The 14,756-nt window shown below is 44.2% G+C and overlaps 1 protein-coding gene across 1 annotated transcript in view; it reads right to left on the bottom strand.

The window, feature by feature from the left end:
• The window catches only part of LOC146784501 (zinc metalloproteinase-disintegrin-like VLAIP-B), a 3,966,015-nt gene that overhangs the window by 138,919 nt on the left and 3,812,340 nt on the right, over positions 1 to 14,756 (bottom strand). The window contains exon 17 of the mRNA XM_085632966.1: positions 6,705 to 6,785. Within this exon, the coding sequence (XP_085489092.1) occupies positions 6,705 to 6,785 (81 nt within the window). The remainder of the gene's footprint in view (positions 1 to 6,704; positions 6,786 to 14,756) is intronic.

The following is a 14,756-nucleotide window of genomic DNA, read 5'->3' on the forward strand; positions in this document are numbered from 1 at the left end:
GAGGAATGCGGGGTGGGTGGAAATTTGTGGATCCACGCAGATTCCAGAACTTTCCATCCCAGAAATGTGGGGAAAATGTGTTTTTTTTGTCATTTTTTTACGTTTGCAAGGGATTGTGGGTAACAGACCATGGTGGGAGGCAGTCAAGTCACCCCATCCTGGATTCCCCTGGGTGTCTAGTTTTCATAAATGTATAGGTTTGCTAGGTTTCCCTAAGTGCCGGCAGGGCTAGGGTTCAACAACTACAGCTAGTCACTTTGCCAAAAAAGGGTCATTTTTCACTGCAAAATTGAGGTGTGACCACGTTGCGTTTTGCGCCGTTTCCTGTCGCGGGCACTAGGCCGACCCGCACAAGTGAGGTACCATTTTTCTCGTAGGACTTTGGGGAACGCGGGGTGGGTGGAAATTTGTGGATCCACGCAGATTCCAGAACTTTCCATCCCAGAAATGTGGGGAAAATGTGTTTTTTTGGTCATTTTTTTACGTTTGCAAGGGATTCTGGGTAACAGACCATGGTGGGAGGCAGTCAAATCACCCCATCCTGGATTCCCCTGGGTGTCTAGTTTTCAAAAATGTATAGGTTTGCTAGGTTTCCCTAGGTGCCGGCAGGGCTAGGGTTCAAAAACTACAGCTAGTCGCTTAGCCAAAAAAGGGTCATTTTTCACTGCAAAATCGAGGTGTGACCACCTTGCGTTTTGCGCCGTTTCCTTTCGCAGGCACCATGCCGACCCGCACAAGTGAGGTACCATTTTTCTCGTATGACTTTGGGGAATGCGGGGTGGGTGGAAATTTGTGGATCCACGCAGATTCCAGAACTTTCCATCCCAGAAATGTGGGGAAAATGTGTTTTTTTTGTCATTTTTTTACTTTTGCAAGGGATTCTGGGTAACAGACCATGGTGGGAGGCAGTCAAGTCACCCCATCCTGGATTCCCCTGGGTGTCTAGTTTTCAAAAATGTATAGGTTTGCTGGGTTTCCCTAAGTGCTGGCAGGGCTAGGGTTCAAAAACTACAGCTAGTCACTTTGCCAAAAAAGGGTCATTTTTCACTGCAAAATTGAGGTGTGACCACGTTGCGTTTTGCGCCGTTTCCTGTCGCGGCCACTAGGCCGACCCGCACAAGTGAGGTACCATTTTTCTCGTAGGACTTTGGGGAACGCGGGGTGGGTGGAAATTTGTGGATCCACGCAGATTCCAGAACTTTCCATCCCAGGAATGTGGGGAAAATGTGTTTTTTTTGTCATTTTTTTACGTTTGCAAGGGATTCTGGGTAACAGACCATGGTGAGAGGCAGTCAAGTCACCCCATCCTGGATTCCCCTGGGTGTCTAGTTTTTAAAAATTTATAGGTTTGCTAGGTTTCCCTAGGTGCCGGCAGGGCTAGGGTTCAAAAACTACAGCTAGTCACTTTGCCAAAAAAGGGTCATTTTTCACTGCAAAATTGAGGTGTGACCACGTTGCGTTTTGCGCCATTTCCTGTCGCGGGCACTAGGCCGACCCGCACAAGTGAGGTACCATTTTTCTCGTAGGACTTTGGGGAAAGCGGGGTGGGTGGAAATTTGTGGATCCACGCAGATTCCAGAACTTTCCATCCCAGAAATGTGGGGGAAATGTGTTTTTTTTGTCATTTTTTTATGTTTGCAAGGGATTCTGGGTAACAGACCATGGTGGGAGGCAGTCAAGTCACCCCATCCTGGATTCCCCTGGGTGTCTAGTTTTCAAAAATGTATAGGTTTGCTAGGTTTCCCTAGGTGCCGGCAGGGCTAGGGTTCAAAAACTACAGCTAGTCACTTTGCCAAAAAAGGGTCATTTTTCACTGCAAAATTGAGGTGTGACCACGTTGCGTTTTGCGCCATTTCCTGTCGCGGGCACTAGGCCGACCCGCACAAGTGAGGTACCATTTTTCTCGTAGGACTTTGGGGAACGCGGGGTGGGTGGAAATTTGTGGATCCACGCAGATTCCAGAACTTTCCATTCCAGAAATATGGGGGAAATGTGTTTATTTTGTCATTTTTTTACGTTTGCAAGGGATTCTGGGTAATAGACCATAGTGGGAGGCAGTCAAGTCACCCCATCCTGGATTCCCCTGGGTGTCTACTTTTTAAAAATGTATAGGTTTGCTAAGTTTCCCTAGGTGCCGGCAGGGCTAGGGTTCAAAAACTACAGCTAATCACTTTGCCAACAAGGGGTCATTTTTCACTGCAAAATTGAGGTGTGACCACGTTGCGTTTTGCGCCGTTTCCTGCCACGGGCACTAGGCCGACCCACACAAGTGAGGTACCATTTTTCTCGTAGGACTTTGGGGAACGCGGGGTGGGTGGAAATTTGTGGATCCACGCAGATTCCAGAACTTTCCATCCCAGAAATGTGGGGAAAATGTGTTTTTTTTGTCATTTTTTTACGTTTGCAAGGGATTCTGGGTAACAGACCTTGGTGGGAGGCAGTCAAGTCACCCCATCCTGGATTCCCCTGGGTGTCTAGTTTTCAAAAATGTATAGGTTTGCGAGGTTTCCCTAGGTGCCGGCAGGGCTAGGGTTCAAAAACTACAGCTAGACTCTTCGCAAAAAAAGTGTAAATTTTCAGTGTGAAAATGTGGTGTGTTCAGCTTAGGTTTTGAGCCACTTCCTGTCGTGGGCACTATGCCTACCCACACAAGTGAGGTACCATTTTTATCGGGAGACTTAGGGTAGTTCAGATTTGTAAAGCAACTGTTATTACCTATTGATTTTGGATGCATTTCTCCCTTCCAAATGAAAGACATTGTGGAAAAAAAAGTCATTTTGAAAAATGACCAATAATTGTCATGCAAGTATGAGTATTCCCAATTTTGAAAATGTGCAAATATGCACTGTTTCTAAACTCTGTAGTTTGTTCCCATTTCAGAAATACATAGGTGTCTTTCATACCGATTTTTCCATGTATACATTTTCCCACAATAATTGCTATAGACCCGGAACAAAAAACAAAAACCATTACAAAATGCTGCTCAGTTTTTTACTCTGGGTTCGTTGGGCTCTTGGTGAACCTACAAGTCCTATATATCCCCATAACCAGGAAGCTCCAGTGGATGTAACGGTACATTGCTCTCTAAGAGATGTGATAATTAGAAGAAGTTACAGGTGAAAACGTTGACTCAAAAGGCTGCTTTTTTCAACTAATTTTTAATTTTTCCTATATTTAACTGTTAGTTTCTATAAAGAAACCTTGATGGATCTACACAAATGACCCCTTGCTGAATTCAGAATTTTGTCTACTTTTCAAAAATGTATAGCTTTCCAGGGTCCATTATTGTTTTTGTACCCATTTCTACCATTAACTGGAAGGAGGTTGAAAGCACAAAAAATAGCAAAAAGCGGGTATGTCCCAGAAAAATGCCAAAACTGTGTAAAAAATGTTGGTTTTCTGACAAAATTCTGTCATTCCCTAAAAGCTGGAGAAATGGTGATTTCAGCCCCACAAACCCTTTTTGGATACCATTTGCAGAGAAAAACCCAGAAGCTTTCATTTGCAGCCCGTTTTTCCCATTTTTCACAAAAAAACCAAAATTTTGCTGTATTTTGACTAATTTCTGGGAACCATCTAGGAGAATCCACAAACCCTGGGTACCTTTAGAATCCCCATGATGTTGGAAGAAAAGGACGCAAATTTGGCGTGGATACCTAATGTGGTCAAAAAGTTACAGGGGCCTAAGCACGCACTACCCCAAATAGCCCAAAAAAGGCTTAGCACAGGAGGGGAAAAAGCCTAGCAGTGAAGGGGTTAATGTCCCCCCTAGCAAGGGCCCCTGCACAAACGTATCCAGAACCTTTAAGTATCGTCCCTGGAAAAAACACAATTTCGAAGAGTCCAAGGGTATTCTCTCCAACTTGAGGTCTGGGCCAGACAACAATGTGGATAATGCAGCAGTGAATTATACTCACTGGTTAGACTCAACAGTTCTCAGATTGGTGCCAAAAAAACACATGAAGTGCCATAGTAAAAACCCATCAGCCGCTTGGTACGCACAAAAATTAAAAGCTTTCAAACAGAAATGTAGATTTCAAGAGTGCAGTTGGAGAAAAGAAAAGAATAATGCCCGGAAGAGAAGACTACATTTAAAAAGTTTCTCGTGGAGTACAAGGCACTAATCATGCATCAATGCATCAAGCGATTTTACAATTGCAAACAGTGCGATTCACAAAAATCGCCAATTTGCGATCACAAAATGGCCATGTTCAATGCATGAAAGTTTTTTACATTCACAATTTGGGTAATCGCAATTCTTTGAGATTCCCTAAATTGTGAATGCAAGTGGGGAATCGCAATTTACGATTCCCTACTGCACATGCAAGAAGCCTTTCCTAAATGCGAACTGTGCATTTAGGAAACACTAATTAACATTAACTTCAAGTTGATGTTAACCATGTACCCACTTGGAAAAATGCACAACACTGCATTTTTCAAAGTGCCATGTAGCGCACACATGCCCCTATGGAATGTGTGTGGTTTACATGTGCACACTTTCTTTTTTGGGGGTAGTTCGGGGGGGCCTTAGGCCCCCAGGCACCCTTGGTTTTGCAGTAGCAGGTCCAGGTCAGTAGCAGATCCGCTTATTGAGCTACTAAATATGATACTGACCTCCGGTCAGTTCCCGGCTATTCAGAAAAAAGCCTCCATTCTGCCTCTGGTGAAAAAACCTTCTTTGGAACCAAACGTTGTGAGAAGTTACAGGCCTATATCTTACCTTCCCTTTCCTGCCACGATATTTGAGAGGGCTTTGAATGAGGAAATTGTATTTTTTTTAGCTGCTAACCAGTATGGTTTTAGAGCACACCACTGTACAGAGTCATCTCTGGTTGGCTCTGGTAGCAGTCTCCGAATAACTGAGAATGGTGATTGACAAGGGCAGACATGCACCACTGATTTTATTAGATCTATCTGCCGCCTTTGATATGGTCCACCATTCACTCCTCTTAAATTGGCTCCAGTCCCTGGGCTTTAGAAATCCAACACTGGCCCTGCAGACCTTGGTCCTATGTGCAGGGCAACAGACCCTAGAGCTGGGAGATTCCATTTCAGACCCCTTCTTCCTCCCTTGTGGAGTTCCTCAGGGGTCTTCTCTTAGCCCAAGCTTTTCAATATCTATGTTACCCCTCATTCGTAGTTATGCCTTCTCAGTTTTCTGCTAAGCGATGATGCACACATTTTGGTGTCTTTATCATGTGATGTTGAACAGGAGGCAAAAAAGTTCTGTAGTTGTATGTCTCACATTGCAAACTGGATGCAAAAAACTGCTTGAAGCTAAACTTAGAGAAAACAAGGTCTTGCTTTTCAGGAATCACTCCACCTTCTGGATAAGCCTGGGCGTAGTTCGCGAAGTAGCACTTCGCGAAGCTACGCAAAGTGCAGTTCGCACTACCCCAGCTACGCGTAGCACTTCGCGAACTGCGTAGTACCTTGTTCGCACTGTGCCAGATGTCGTTTTCAATGATTGCACAGTGCGGACAAGCAACCTGCACTGTGCAATCATTGAAAATGGCATCTTGCACAGTGCGAGCTGTAGTTTTCTGCTGCTCGAGTAGATTTTTACTCAAGCGGCAGCTTTCTCAACGCGAACTGGTAGTTTCTCATCGCGAGCGGTCGCGAGCATACACGTCCACTCGCAATGAGAAACCTGACCTCCTCGCGTTGGGAATCTCGCCGGGAGGTTTATTTTCCATGCTCGCGATCGCCAACTTGATGTTGCTGATCGCGAACAAGGAAAAAGTCACGCCGGGATGTCATTTTGCTTGCTCGCGGTCGCCAACTTGACGTTGAGGACCGCGAGCAAGCAAAAAATGACCGCAGCACTACGCAACACTACGCTACGCGTGTTTGCACTGTGCTACGTGCAATTCGCGTAGTGCGAAGTAGCGTGAACTTCGCAAACTACGCGAGCGTAGCGTAGTGCTTTGCCCAGGCTTACTTCTGGAACTAATGCCGAGGCCATTGCGAGCCATTCAGAAATCCAGTTTGGATTCCTTTCTGACCGACCCCATCAAAATGGATCGGTTGGAAAGGAATTGTAACAGCTGATTCTGGTGCAGTTGGAATGGCTCCAACAATCGGTCGGAGCCGTTTCTGATTGCATCGGAATTGGCCCTTTAGTAGTAAATATGGGCGGGACCTGGGAAGTGGCTGCGGAAAGAGGTGCCTGCCACGGGGTGCAGGGATGAACTGCACCTCAGCTCTTCACCATGAGAGCATGCATTCCATTCGGAATGCATGCTCCCATGGTAAATAATAAGAGTGTGACCAAATAGTCTTCTTCCTGGGTTGGGATCGACGACAGGAGGTAGTTCGGTACCAGTCCCAAACGATGAAGGATGGACTCCGGTCCGTCCAACATCGGAATCACCCCCTAAGTAGTAAACTTACATGTGTGAAGATCTCCTCATTGAAAAGTTAGAAGGGTAGTGGTCAAGAGTTACTCTCGCAGGTTTGTGATTTGCATTTTGTAGTAAATGAGAAGAATTACTGTACTACTACTTTACCTTCTACAATATGCAGCATCTGAATCAGGTCCCTTGACTCCTTGTTGTGTAAGTATAGTTTTTAGTAGATATACATGTGATGTTTTGTTCTGAAGTACTGGCCTGTGGAATCTAACATATTTAGAAGCTGACAACTGGATCACTACACCTGCTCAGTAATAAACTGTAACCAAATAAGAAACATTTGCAACATACCGCGTGTCCTTTGCATTTGCTTGAGCACATTGCTGATCTGTAAATGCTTTCCATATCTACACATTGGCCCTTGATACAAATCTAGATTGGAAATCAAAGGAAAATATATATACAAATATGAAACAATTATTACAAACAGCACACCATCAAATCAAAACATTCCATTGAAAAATCATTAACACCCCCTCCCTTTCCTTGTCACAGTATCATAAAAGAAGTCGACTCATTTGAGTCAGGCATATTGTTTACTTTACACCTTTTATTTTTAAACTGAACTCTTTCCATTCGAAGGGTACCATGGGTAGGACCACTTATTTTCCCTGCCTCCTGTGGTGCAGCTGGTTATTCCTGTCTATGATATGAGGGAGTATTTCATTCAATAAACTTGTTTACTTTAGGAGATTTGGTAAATATTTGTCTTTTTGTATTATTTGTCACCTCTCCATAGGTCAGCACATTCTGAGCTACCTGTTAAGCTTTTTTAGTGGCAAGAACACTAAACAAATAGGGTTGGCATTGCACTCCCTAGCTTTCTATCATAGCTGTGCATGCATACCTCCAACAAGCAGCCAACCTTGGAAAGCCATAGCATGTGTTTGGCAGGCTGTCCTGGCAGCGCGGGGGGTCTAAATCATGGTCATTAGTTATGCATTGCAGTGTGTTGTTGATTCCATTAGCGGTTTCAATTGTATGCATTATGTCATTTATTAAGTCACATGACATATAATGATCTAAAAATGTGGGCTATAATGCCTCAGTTCATGGGTATAGTGCTTGATTAGCTGCCTCTACTAACAGTCACCTTAATTAAAAGCCTATAGGGTCTAACAATGCTTGTACTGTGAACAATCATTATATAAGCATGACCCAGAGGATGCTCTGCAGTGCTTTCTCAAGTACAGGTATAAATCACTTTACCAATTCTGGGTTGAAGGAATTCATAGGCTATGGTTCAGGCATCTTTCAAATTGTACTTGGAGACAAAGCTTATTGTGCACCTAGCAATGCTTGAGACCATTGGGCATGTGTATTTAGGCTCTTATTAATAAGTACACTGGTCCATCGGACCACTGGACTCATGGGGGCGGTCCGACTAGTGCCGTATTATGATGCGGGTGGTTGTACCGCCATGAGACTGCTAGGTCCACAGGGATCAAGAATCTGGCTGTGCCGGAGCTCTGGAAAAGCACAGTAATATGCTGGTGGTGCCAGAGCCAGAACCGCTGAGCATATTACGAGTTGCCTTTCTACCACATTTTTCATGGCAGTGAACCTGCCATGAAAAGGGTGGCAGAGAGGTAACAAAGGGGGCCCTAATGGGGCCCCTGTGCCTCTCCTGTTCCTGGGGGTGCATGCAGAGGAGGACATGTTGTGCTATGGTTCTACAATAGTTATATAAGCATGACCCAGAAGATCCTCTGCAGAGCTTTCTCAAGTACAGGTATAAATCAATTTGCCAATTCTGGGTTGAAGGAATGCACAGGCTATAGTTCAGGCATCTTTCGAATTGTACTTAGAGACAATGCTTATTGTGCAGATAGCAATGCTTGAGACCATTGGGCATAAGTATTTAGGACCACTATACTCATAGTGGCGGTCCGACTAGTGCCGTATTATGATTGATGTGGTTGGTCTGAACATATTACGAGTTACCTTTCTACCACCCTTTTCATGGCAGTGAGCCCACCATGAAAAGGGTGGCAGAGGGGTAACAAAGGGGGCCCTAAGAGGGCCCCTGTGCAACTCCTGGGCCTGGGGGTGCATGCAGAGGAGGGCATGTTGTACCCCACTTTAATTGCACCCTTGTTCCTGCATGGTGTTGCATACAAGCCACACCATGCAGGAACGTGCAGTCAGCACTTTCACGGCGGTGGTATACATATTAGGCTAACCTATGAACCCAACATGCCACGCCGTGAGACTGCCCCCACACTGCCTGGGTTACTGACAGAATATCGACCCCCAAATATCCCCATGCACAAATATTGAGTTTTTAATATCGATGTCAAAATTATCGACATATATTTATTATTGTACATATAAAAATATTGAAGAAAAAATATCAATGTAAAAAATATAGTTGTACAAGATATCGATTTTAGTATATATAAAAAATACAATTAAATATAGAAAAAATTAGCTTTACAAAAATAAATTAGATGTAATATACATTTGAATAAATATAACAAATACATGTAATTTGAAGAATTTAAACTTACGTATATAAAATGTAATATATATATATACTTACTTTAAAACAATTAATAAACTATTTATTTTAATTTATTTCATAATTGTATTCATAAACATTTATAAATAAATAGATATATAAATACACCAATAACATAAAATCTAATAAAAATATATTATAAATTAAAACATTGAACTAATTACAAGTCTTTAGAATTACATTTTCTACTTCAGCGAATGCAACAGTAGATAAAGGGTTCAATAGCGGAGGTATAAAGATTACTATTCCCACTCCAGTGAATACTACAGTAGGGAAAGTGCTGGATAGCGGATGGGTAAAAATTACTATTCCCTCTCTAGAGACTGCAACAGAAGGGAAAGTGTTGGATAGCGGAGGGGTAAAAATGACTATTCCTACTCCAGTGAGTGCAACAGTAGGGCAACTGTTGGATAGTGGAGGGGAAAAAAATCCTATTCCCACTCCAGTGAGTGCAACACTAGGGAAACTGCTGGATACCGTAGAAAAAAATTACTATTCACACTGAAACACTTAAAAAATATATATATATATATATATATATATATACATATATTCACTGAAAAAACCATAGGTTTCAGGGGTGTTATAGTTAGCTGGACTTTTCACTTGTACAAAACCATTGAAATTCCCCCGTTATAGTTAGTTCAGCTAACTATAACTCGCGCGCCCGCAATGCACTGCTGATGACGTCACATATTACATCACTCATGACATGGTCAGTGACATCACTCATGACATCACTGATGACATCTCAAATGACATCACTGATGACATCACTGATGACATCATCCAGTGAATGTGTGTTTTTCTGAAAATAAATATGTTTTATATATGTATATCTCAAGGTCGATGGAAGAATAAATGGGTATATAAGTGTCTAAATGGATGATTTGTTTTTGAAAAATTGATTGTGTAACTGACTGATTAAGTGTATCATAGTGAATACATGGCTTAGTGAGTGATGTTTAAATATGTAAATATCTGTGTCAGTCTCTCACTTTGTGTATAAGTGGCTGCATGGGTTGGTGAGTACCTACATCGGTGTCTATATAGGTTATTAGTTGGTTTTTTGAGTATCAGTCTGAGTGTCTGCATGGTTCGGTGGGGGGTATTACGTAGTGCATAGGTGCATGAATGAGTGACTCACTGTTTGTATGTGTTGAAGACAGCATGTGTGCAGGCCTGTATGGGTGAATGAGTGTGTGTGTGTATAGGTCTGTTAGTGAATTAATGACTGTCTCAATAGTGTCTTTATGAGTAACTACATATGTTTTAAACTAGTATATGTGACTATTGGTGTATATAAGTGAGTATATGTGAGAGTGAGAGATTGAAAGAATTCCTGTATGAATAAGTATGTGTTTCTATAAGTGATTGTTTAAAAGACTAAGTATGTGTAAGTTTCCGTAGAAGTAAGTGTGGTGGTGTGTGTATAACTGTATATGCAAGTAAATGTATGTTTGATTCTTTATTAGCATGAGTGACTATGTGTGTGAGTAACTCTATGGATGAGTGGCATTGTGGAACAGGATGTATAGGTGTATTAGTACATATGATGAGTGAGTACATGTGAGTATGAGTAACTGTATAGGACTGTTGGTGAGTGAGTGGATGTGCATGTGGATCTTATAATTACTGAAGAGGTTGTTGTAACTGGTATTGGTATGTCCATTGTTTTGAAAATGTTAGTCTCTATTTTTGAATGTGTGTATCAAAGGTTATATTAGGGTGAGAGGAGGTCTGCCACTCTATCACAAGAATGATGTAATCAGTGATGTCATCAGTGATGTCATTTGAGATGTCATCAGTGATGTCATGAGTGATGTCACTGACCATGTCATGAGTGATGTAATATGTAACGTCATCAGCAGTGCATTGCGGGCGCGCGAGTTATAGTTAGCTGAACTAACTATAACGGGGGAATTTCAATGGTTTTGTACAAGTGAAAAGTCCAGCTAACTATAACACCCCTGAAACCTATGGTTTTTTCAGTGAATTTCGGAGGTTTTTTAAATGCTAATTCCTAACTATAACGTGCCTGAAACCTATGTTTTTTTCTGTGAATTTCAAAGGTTTTTTAAATGCTAATTTCTAACTATGCCTACAGAGATAGGACATGTGAAGAAAGAAGAAAAAATGCACAGAAAGAAAAAAAAGAAGTGCAGAAAGAAGCAACAGAAGTCCTCAAAGACGAAGAAAAGTGCAGGAAGAAGGATAACGTGCAGAAAGAACACAAAGAAGAGCAGAAAGAAGCCTTGTTGCAAAATCATCCTGTACCCTCAACTTTTTCAGACGGATACTGGTGGTAACTGAGTCTGACTAACCAGTCCTAGAGCCAGTGCTATGTTAAAAGACACTTAGAATACAGTGAAAACACTTACATACACTAGGGAACACTATGCGTTGGGGTCCCCCTGTGATTAGCATGACCTCCTCTGTAAGCCCCTAGTATATAATAGGGCAGGGGGATTAAAACTACCTCTTAAAACAGGCCACAGGGCGTTTTTGCACACGTTAACTCAGGCCCCGTCCCCTCCCTTCCCCACTGTGTAAACACGCCCTGTGTCCATTTTTAGTTGGGAGATTAAGTTCATTTGAATCCTGAGGGTCCCTAGGGTCCAACTAGCCCACTAGGTACCTCCAGTAAGTGCCACAGAGCTGCGTTGCAGAGAGGTGTAAAAAGTGGCACGGCCTGGACCACCTCTCTGCAATGCAGCTCAGTGGCGCTTACTGGAAGCACTTGGTGGGCTAGTTAGCCCCCAGGGGCCCTCAGTATTGAAGGGAAATTATATCCCCAATTTAAAACGTGCCATAGTGCGTGTTTGCACACGTCACCTCAGGCCCCGTCCCCTCCCTTCACCACTGTGTAAACGCGCCCTGTGGCTGTTCTAAGTTGAGAGATTAAGTCCCCTTGAATCCTAAGGGTCCCTAGGGTCAAACTAGACCACTAGGTACCTCCAGTAAGCGCCACAGAGCTGCGTTGCAGAGAGGTGTAAAAAGGGGCTTGGCCTCAGAACACCTGTCTGCAGCGCAGCTCCCTGGCGCATACTGGAGATGCCTGTTGGGCTAGTTGGCCCTCAGGGACCCTCAGTATTGAAGAGGAATTAATTCCCCAACTTACAACTCGCCAGGGGGCGTGTTTGCAGAGTGCTGCAAGGAGGGGGCGTGGCCTCCGGCACGATGCCAGTCTTTTATTTATTTTAATTTTTTAAGAAGGGGGGCTGTGTGGTTCCCCTTCTTATTCTAATTTATTGGCCCTGATGACCATCCCCCAGGGCCTGTCTCCTACTTATATTTTTTTGACCCCAATCCCCAGGGCCGGCCACTGTTTTTTATTATTTTTAAAAAATATATATTTATAGACACACCTAGGACATGCTGGACAAACCGTACGTACCTATCACCATGACGATTTGCGTGATATTCATTAAAAGGCGACTATGCATACAATGAATCCACGTGGAATGTATTTACACCACTAGTGAAGCTCTGACATGTCTGATGCCCTACCGTGCCTAATCCCGGTAGACACCCTTGTTGTTTATTTATACAAACATGGGTAGCTATTGATGGGCACATTTAATACACATGCACACCAAGCCATTTAAAGGGGATTCGACAAAAATTCGACCAAAACTATGCAAGACACCCCCCTCACGGTTAATAAAACACACATCCACTGCCGGTTGTGTAATACTTTTTATTTTACTCTCTGGAAAGGGGACGAACATCACTTGAGAGTCACAGCGCGCTCCTGGCAGAGCCCAATGCTGTGTTACACCCACCATTGCCTGCTGAGTGCCACACACCTCTGTGTTGTATTCCGCTAGCTAGTGCATATGCTATGACACTCTCTAGCCCATGTGCACTGTAACACCACCCCGTGAATATGTCATGCCACACTTGTCTTCGCACGGGTTATATTGCCCCATCTAACGTGCCTTCCTCGATGCCAATGTTATAACGCACAGTGCTATGCCATACATATTACAATCTGGGATCCATATCTTTGTCACAGTGCATATGCAACGTTACACTCCCCAGCACATATTTTATATTACAACTTTAGAGACTAGCTAGGTTACACAACACTGCCCTGTGCATATTACACTCCAAGGCGCATATCGCATAGCACGCGCTAGTGCCTGTGCTATCTCGCGCTCTCCAATGAATCTGTCATTGCGCACAATGTATTGCATATTATATTTCACGCCCGGTTCATCTTATATCACACTTTTTGGTGCATAGTTTATACCATACACTATATCTAGTTTTCATTTTCAATCGTGCTCTCAGGACTATGTTCTATATAACACTGTGTTCACCTACCCTTTTCACGGGCATTACATTTTGCGATAGGGGGTGGAGGGTCAGAGGGTGTTTCTGCCAAGTGAGCCCGGAGTCACAGTCACAAACGTCCTCTTCTTCCTGAATACAAGTGAGATTATGCTGCATACTTGTTCATATTTTAAGTAGCTCGCACAGACACACGTTTTAAAAACAATAAAGTTCCTAATACCCGCCTTCTCTGAACAGTTAGCTTGCTGCCCCATCCCCCTCCTCCCTATCCTATGTTGTGTGAATTCATGGACTAGCCTCCTCCCTCCTGCCATGCATGGTCTGATGTGCTGCCACTGCCCTCAATTTAGTATGATGTACCAGTCCACTCCTCCTGCCCTCCATTGCCCAATTCTATGCCCCATCATTGACCTCCTGCTTAAACTCTGTGCTTAGCTTGCTGCCCCTATTCTCCTTCCCCCTGCCCTCCGATGTCTTTGTGCATGCCCCTGCTCCATCATTTTTGCCCACCATGTTCCATGGACCTGCCACTCCTATCTACTCTGAGTGTTCTGTTGAGCTGCCACTCCCCTCCCACCTGCCTAGCATTGTCAGATGACTGTAACCTGTCCCTGCCACCTCCACCCTGCCTGTCCACATGCCATGCCCCTATCCTCTTCCTCCTGTCCTACATGGTCCATTGTACTGCCACACCCTTCTGCCCTCCCTGGTCTGTTGTGCTGCAACTGCTCCTCCTGCCTGCCCCATGCGGTCTGTTGTGAGGCCCCTTCCCCTGAACTTTCTTGTCTGTGCACAGGTCCTGACCCTCCCTTCTATCCTCCATCGTCCTTTGTGCATGCCCCTGCACCCTCCTTCTTGCCCATCATAGCCATTGTGCTGCCACTAACCCTCCCACTTGCCATGCATGGTCTTCTGTGCTGCCATGGCCCCTCCCACCTTCCCTGTGTGGTCAGTTAGCTGCCCCTGACCCCCTCCCACCTTCCCTCCATGGTCTGTGTGTATGCCATCACAGTCTCACTGTTGCTCTTCATGGTGTGTCTTGCTTCTAGTGCCCATCCTGCCTGACCTCCATGGCTATCTTGCTGCTCCTGCCCTGCCCCCTTGCCTCCTGCCCTCTGTTTACATGTGCAGACCCCTACTCCCTCCCTCCTGGCTTGTCTGTTCCATTGTAATGCCCCTGATCCGTCCCTCCTGCCCTTTATGGTCTGTTATACTGCAGCTTTCTCTCCTGTCTGTCCATTATGGTCAGCTAGCTACCATTGCCTCTTGCCCCTCTGTTCTCTGTTGTCCATGTGCATGGTCCTGTCCCCTCCCTCTTGCTTTCTATGGATTGTTGTGCTGCACTCCCGTCCCGCATGCCCTGTGTGGTGTATTGTGCTGCTGCAAACCCTGATGCCTGCCCTGCAGGGTCAGTTTGGTGCACCTCTCCATGTCCCTCCTGTCCTCTGTTATCCAAGTCCATGTCCCTACCCCATTTACTTCCATGATCCAATGTACCATACTTGCGAACATTTTGAACTTGG

Source organism: Triturus cristatus, chromosome 11 (genome assembly GCF_964204655.1).
Source record: "Triturus cristatus chromosome 11, aTriCri1.1, whole genome shotgun sequence".
Lineage (NCBI taxonomy): Eukaryota > Metazoa > Chordata > Amphibia > Caudata > Salamandridae > Triturus > Triturus cristatus.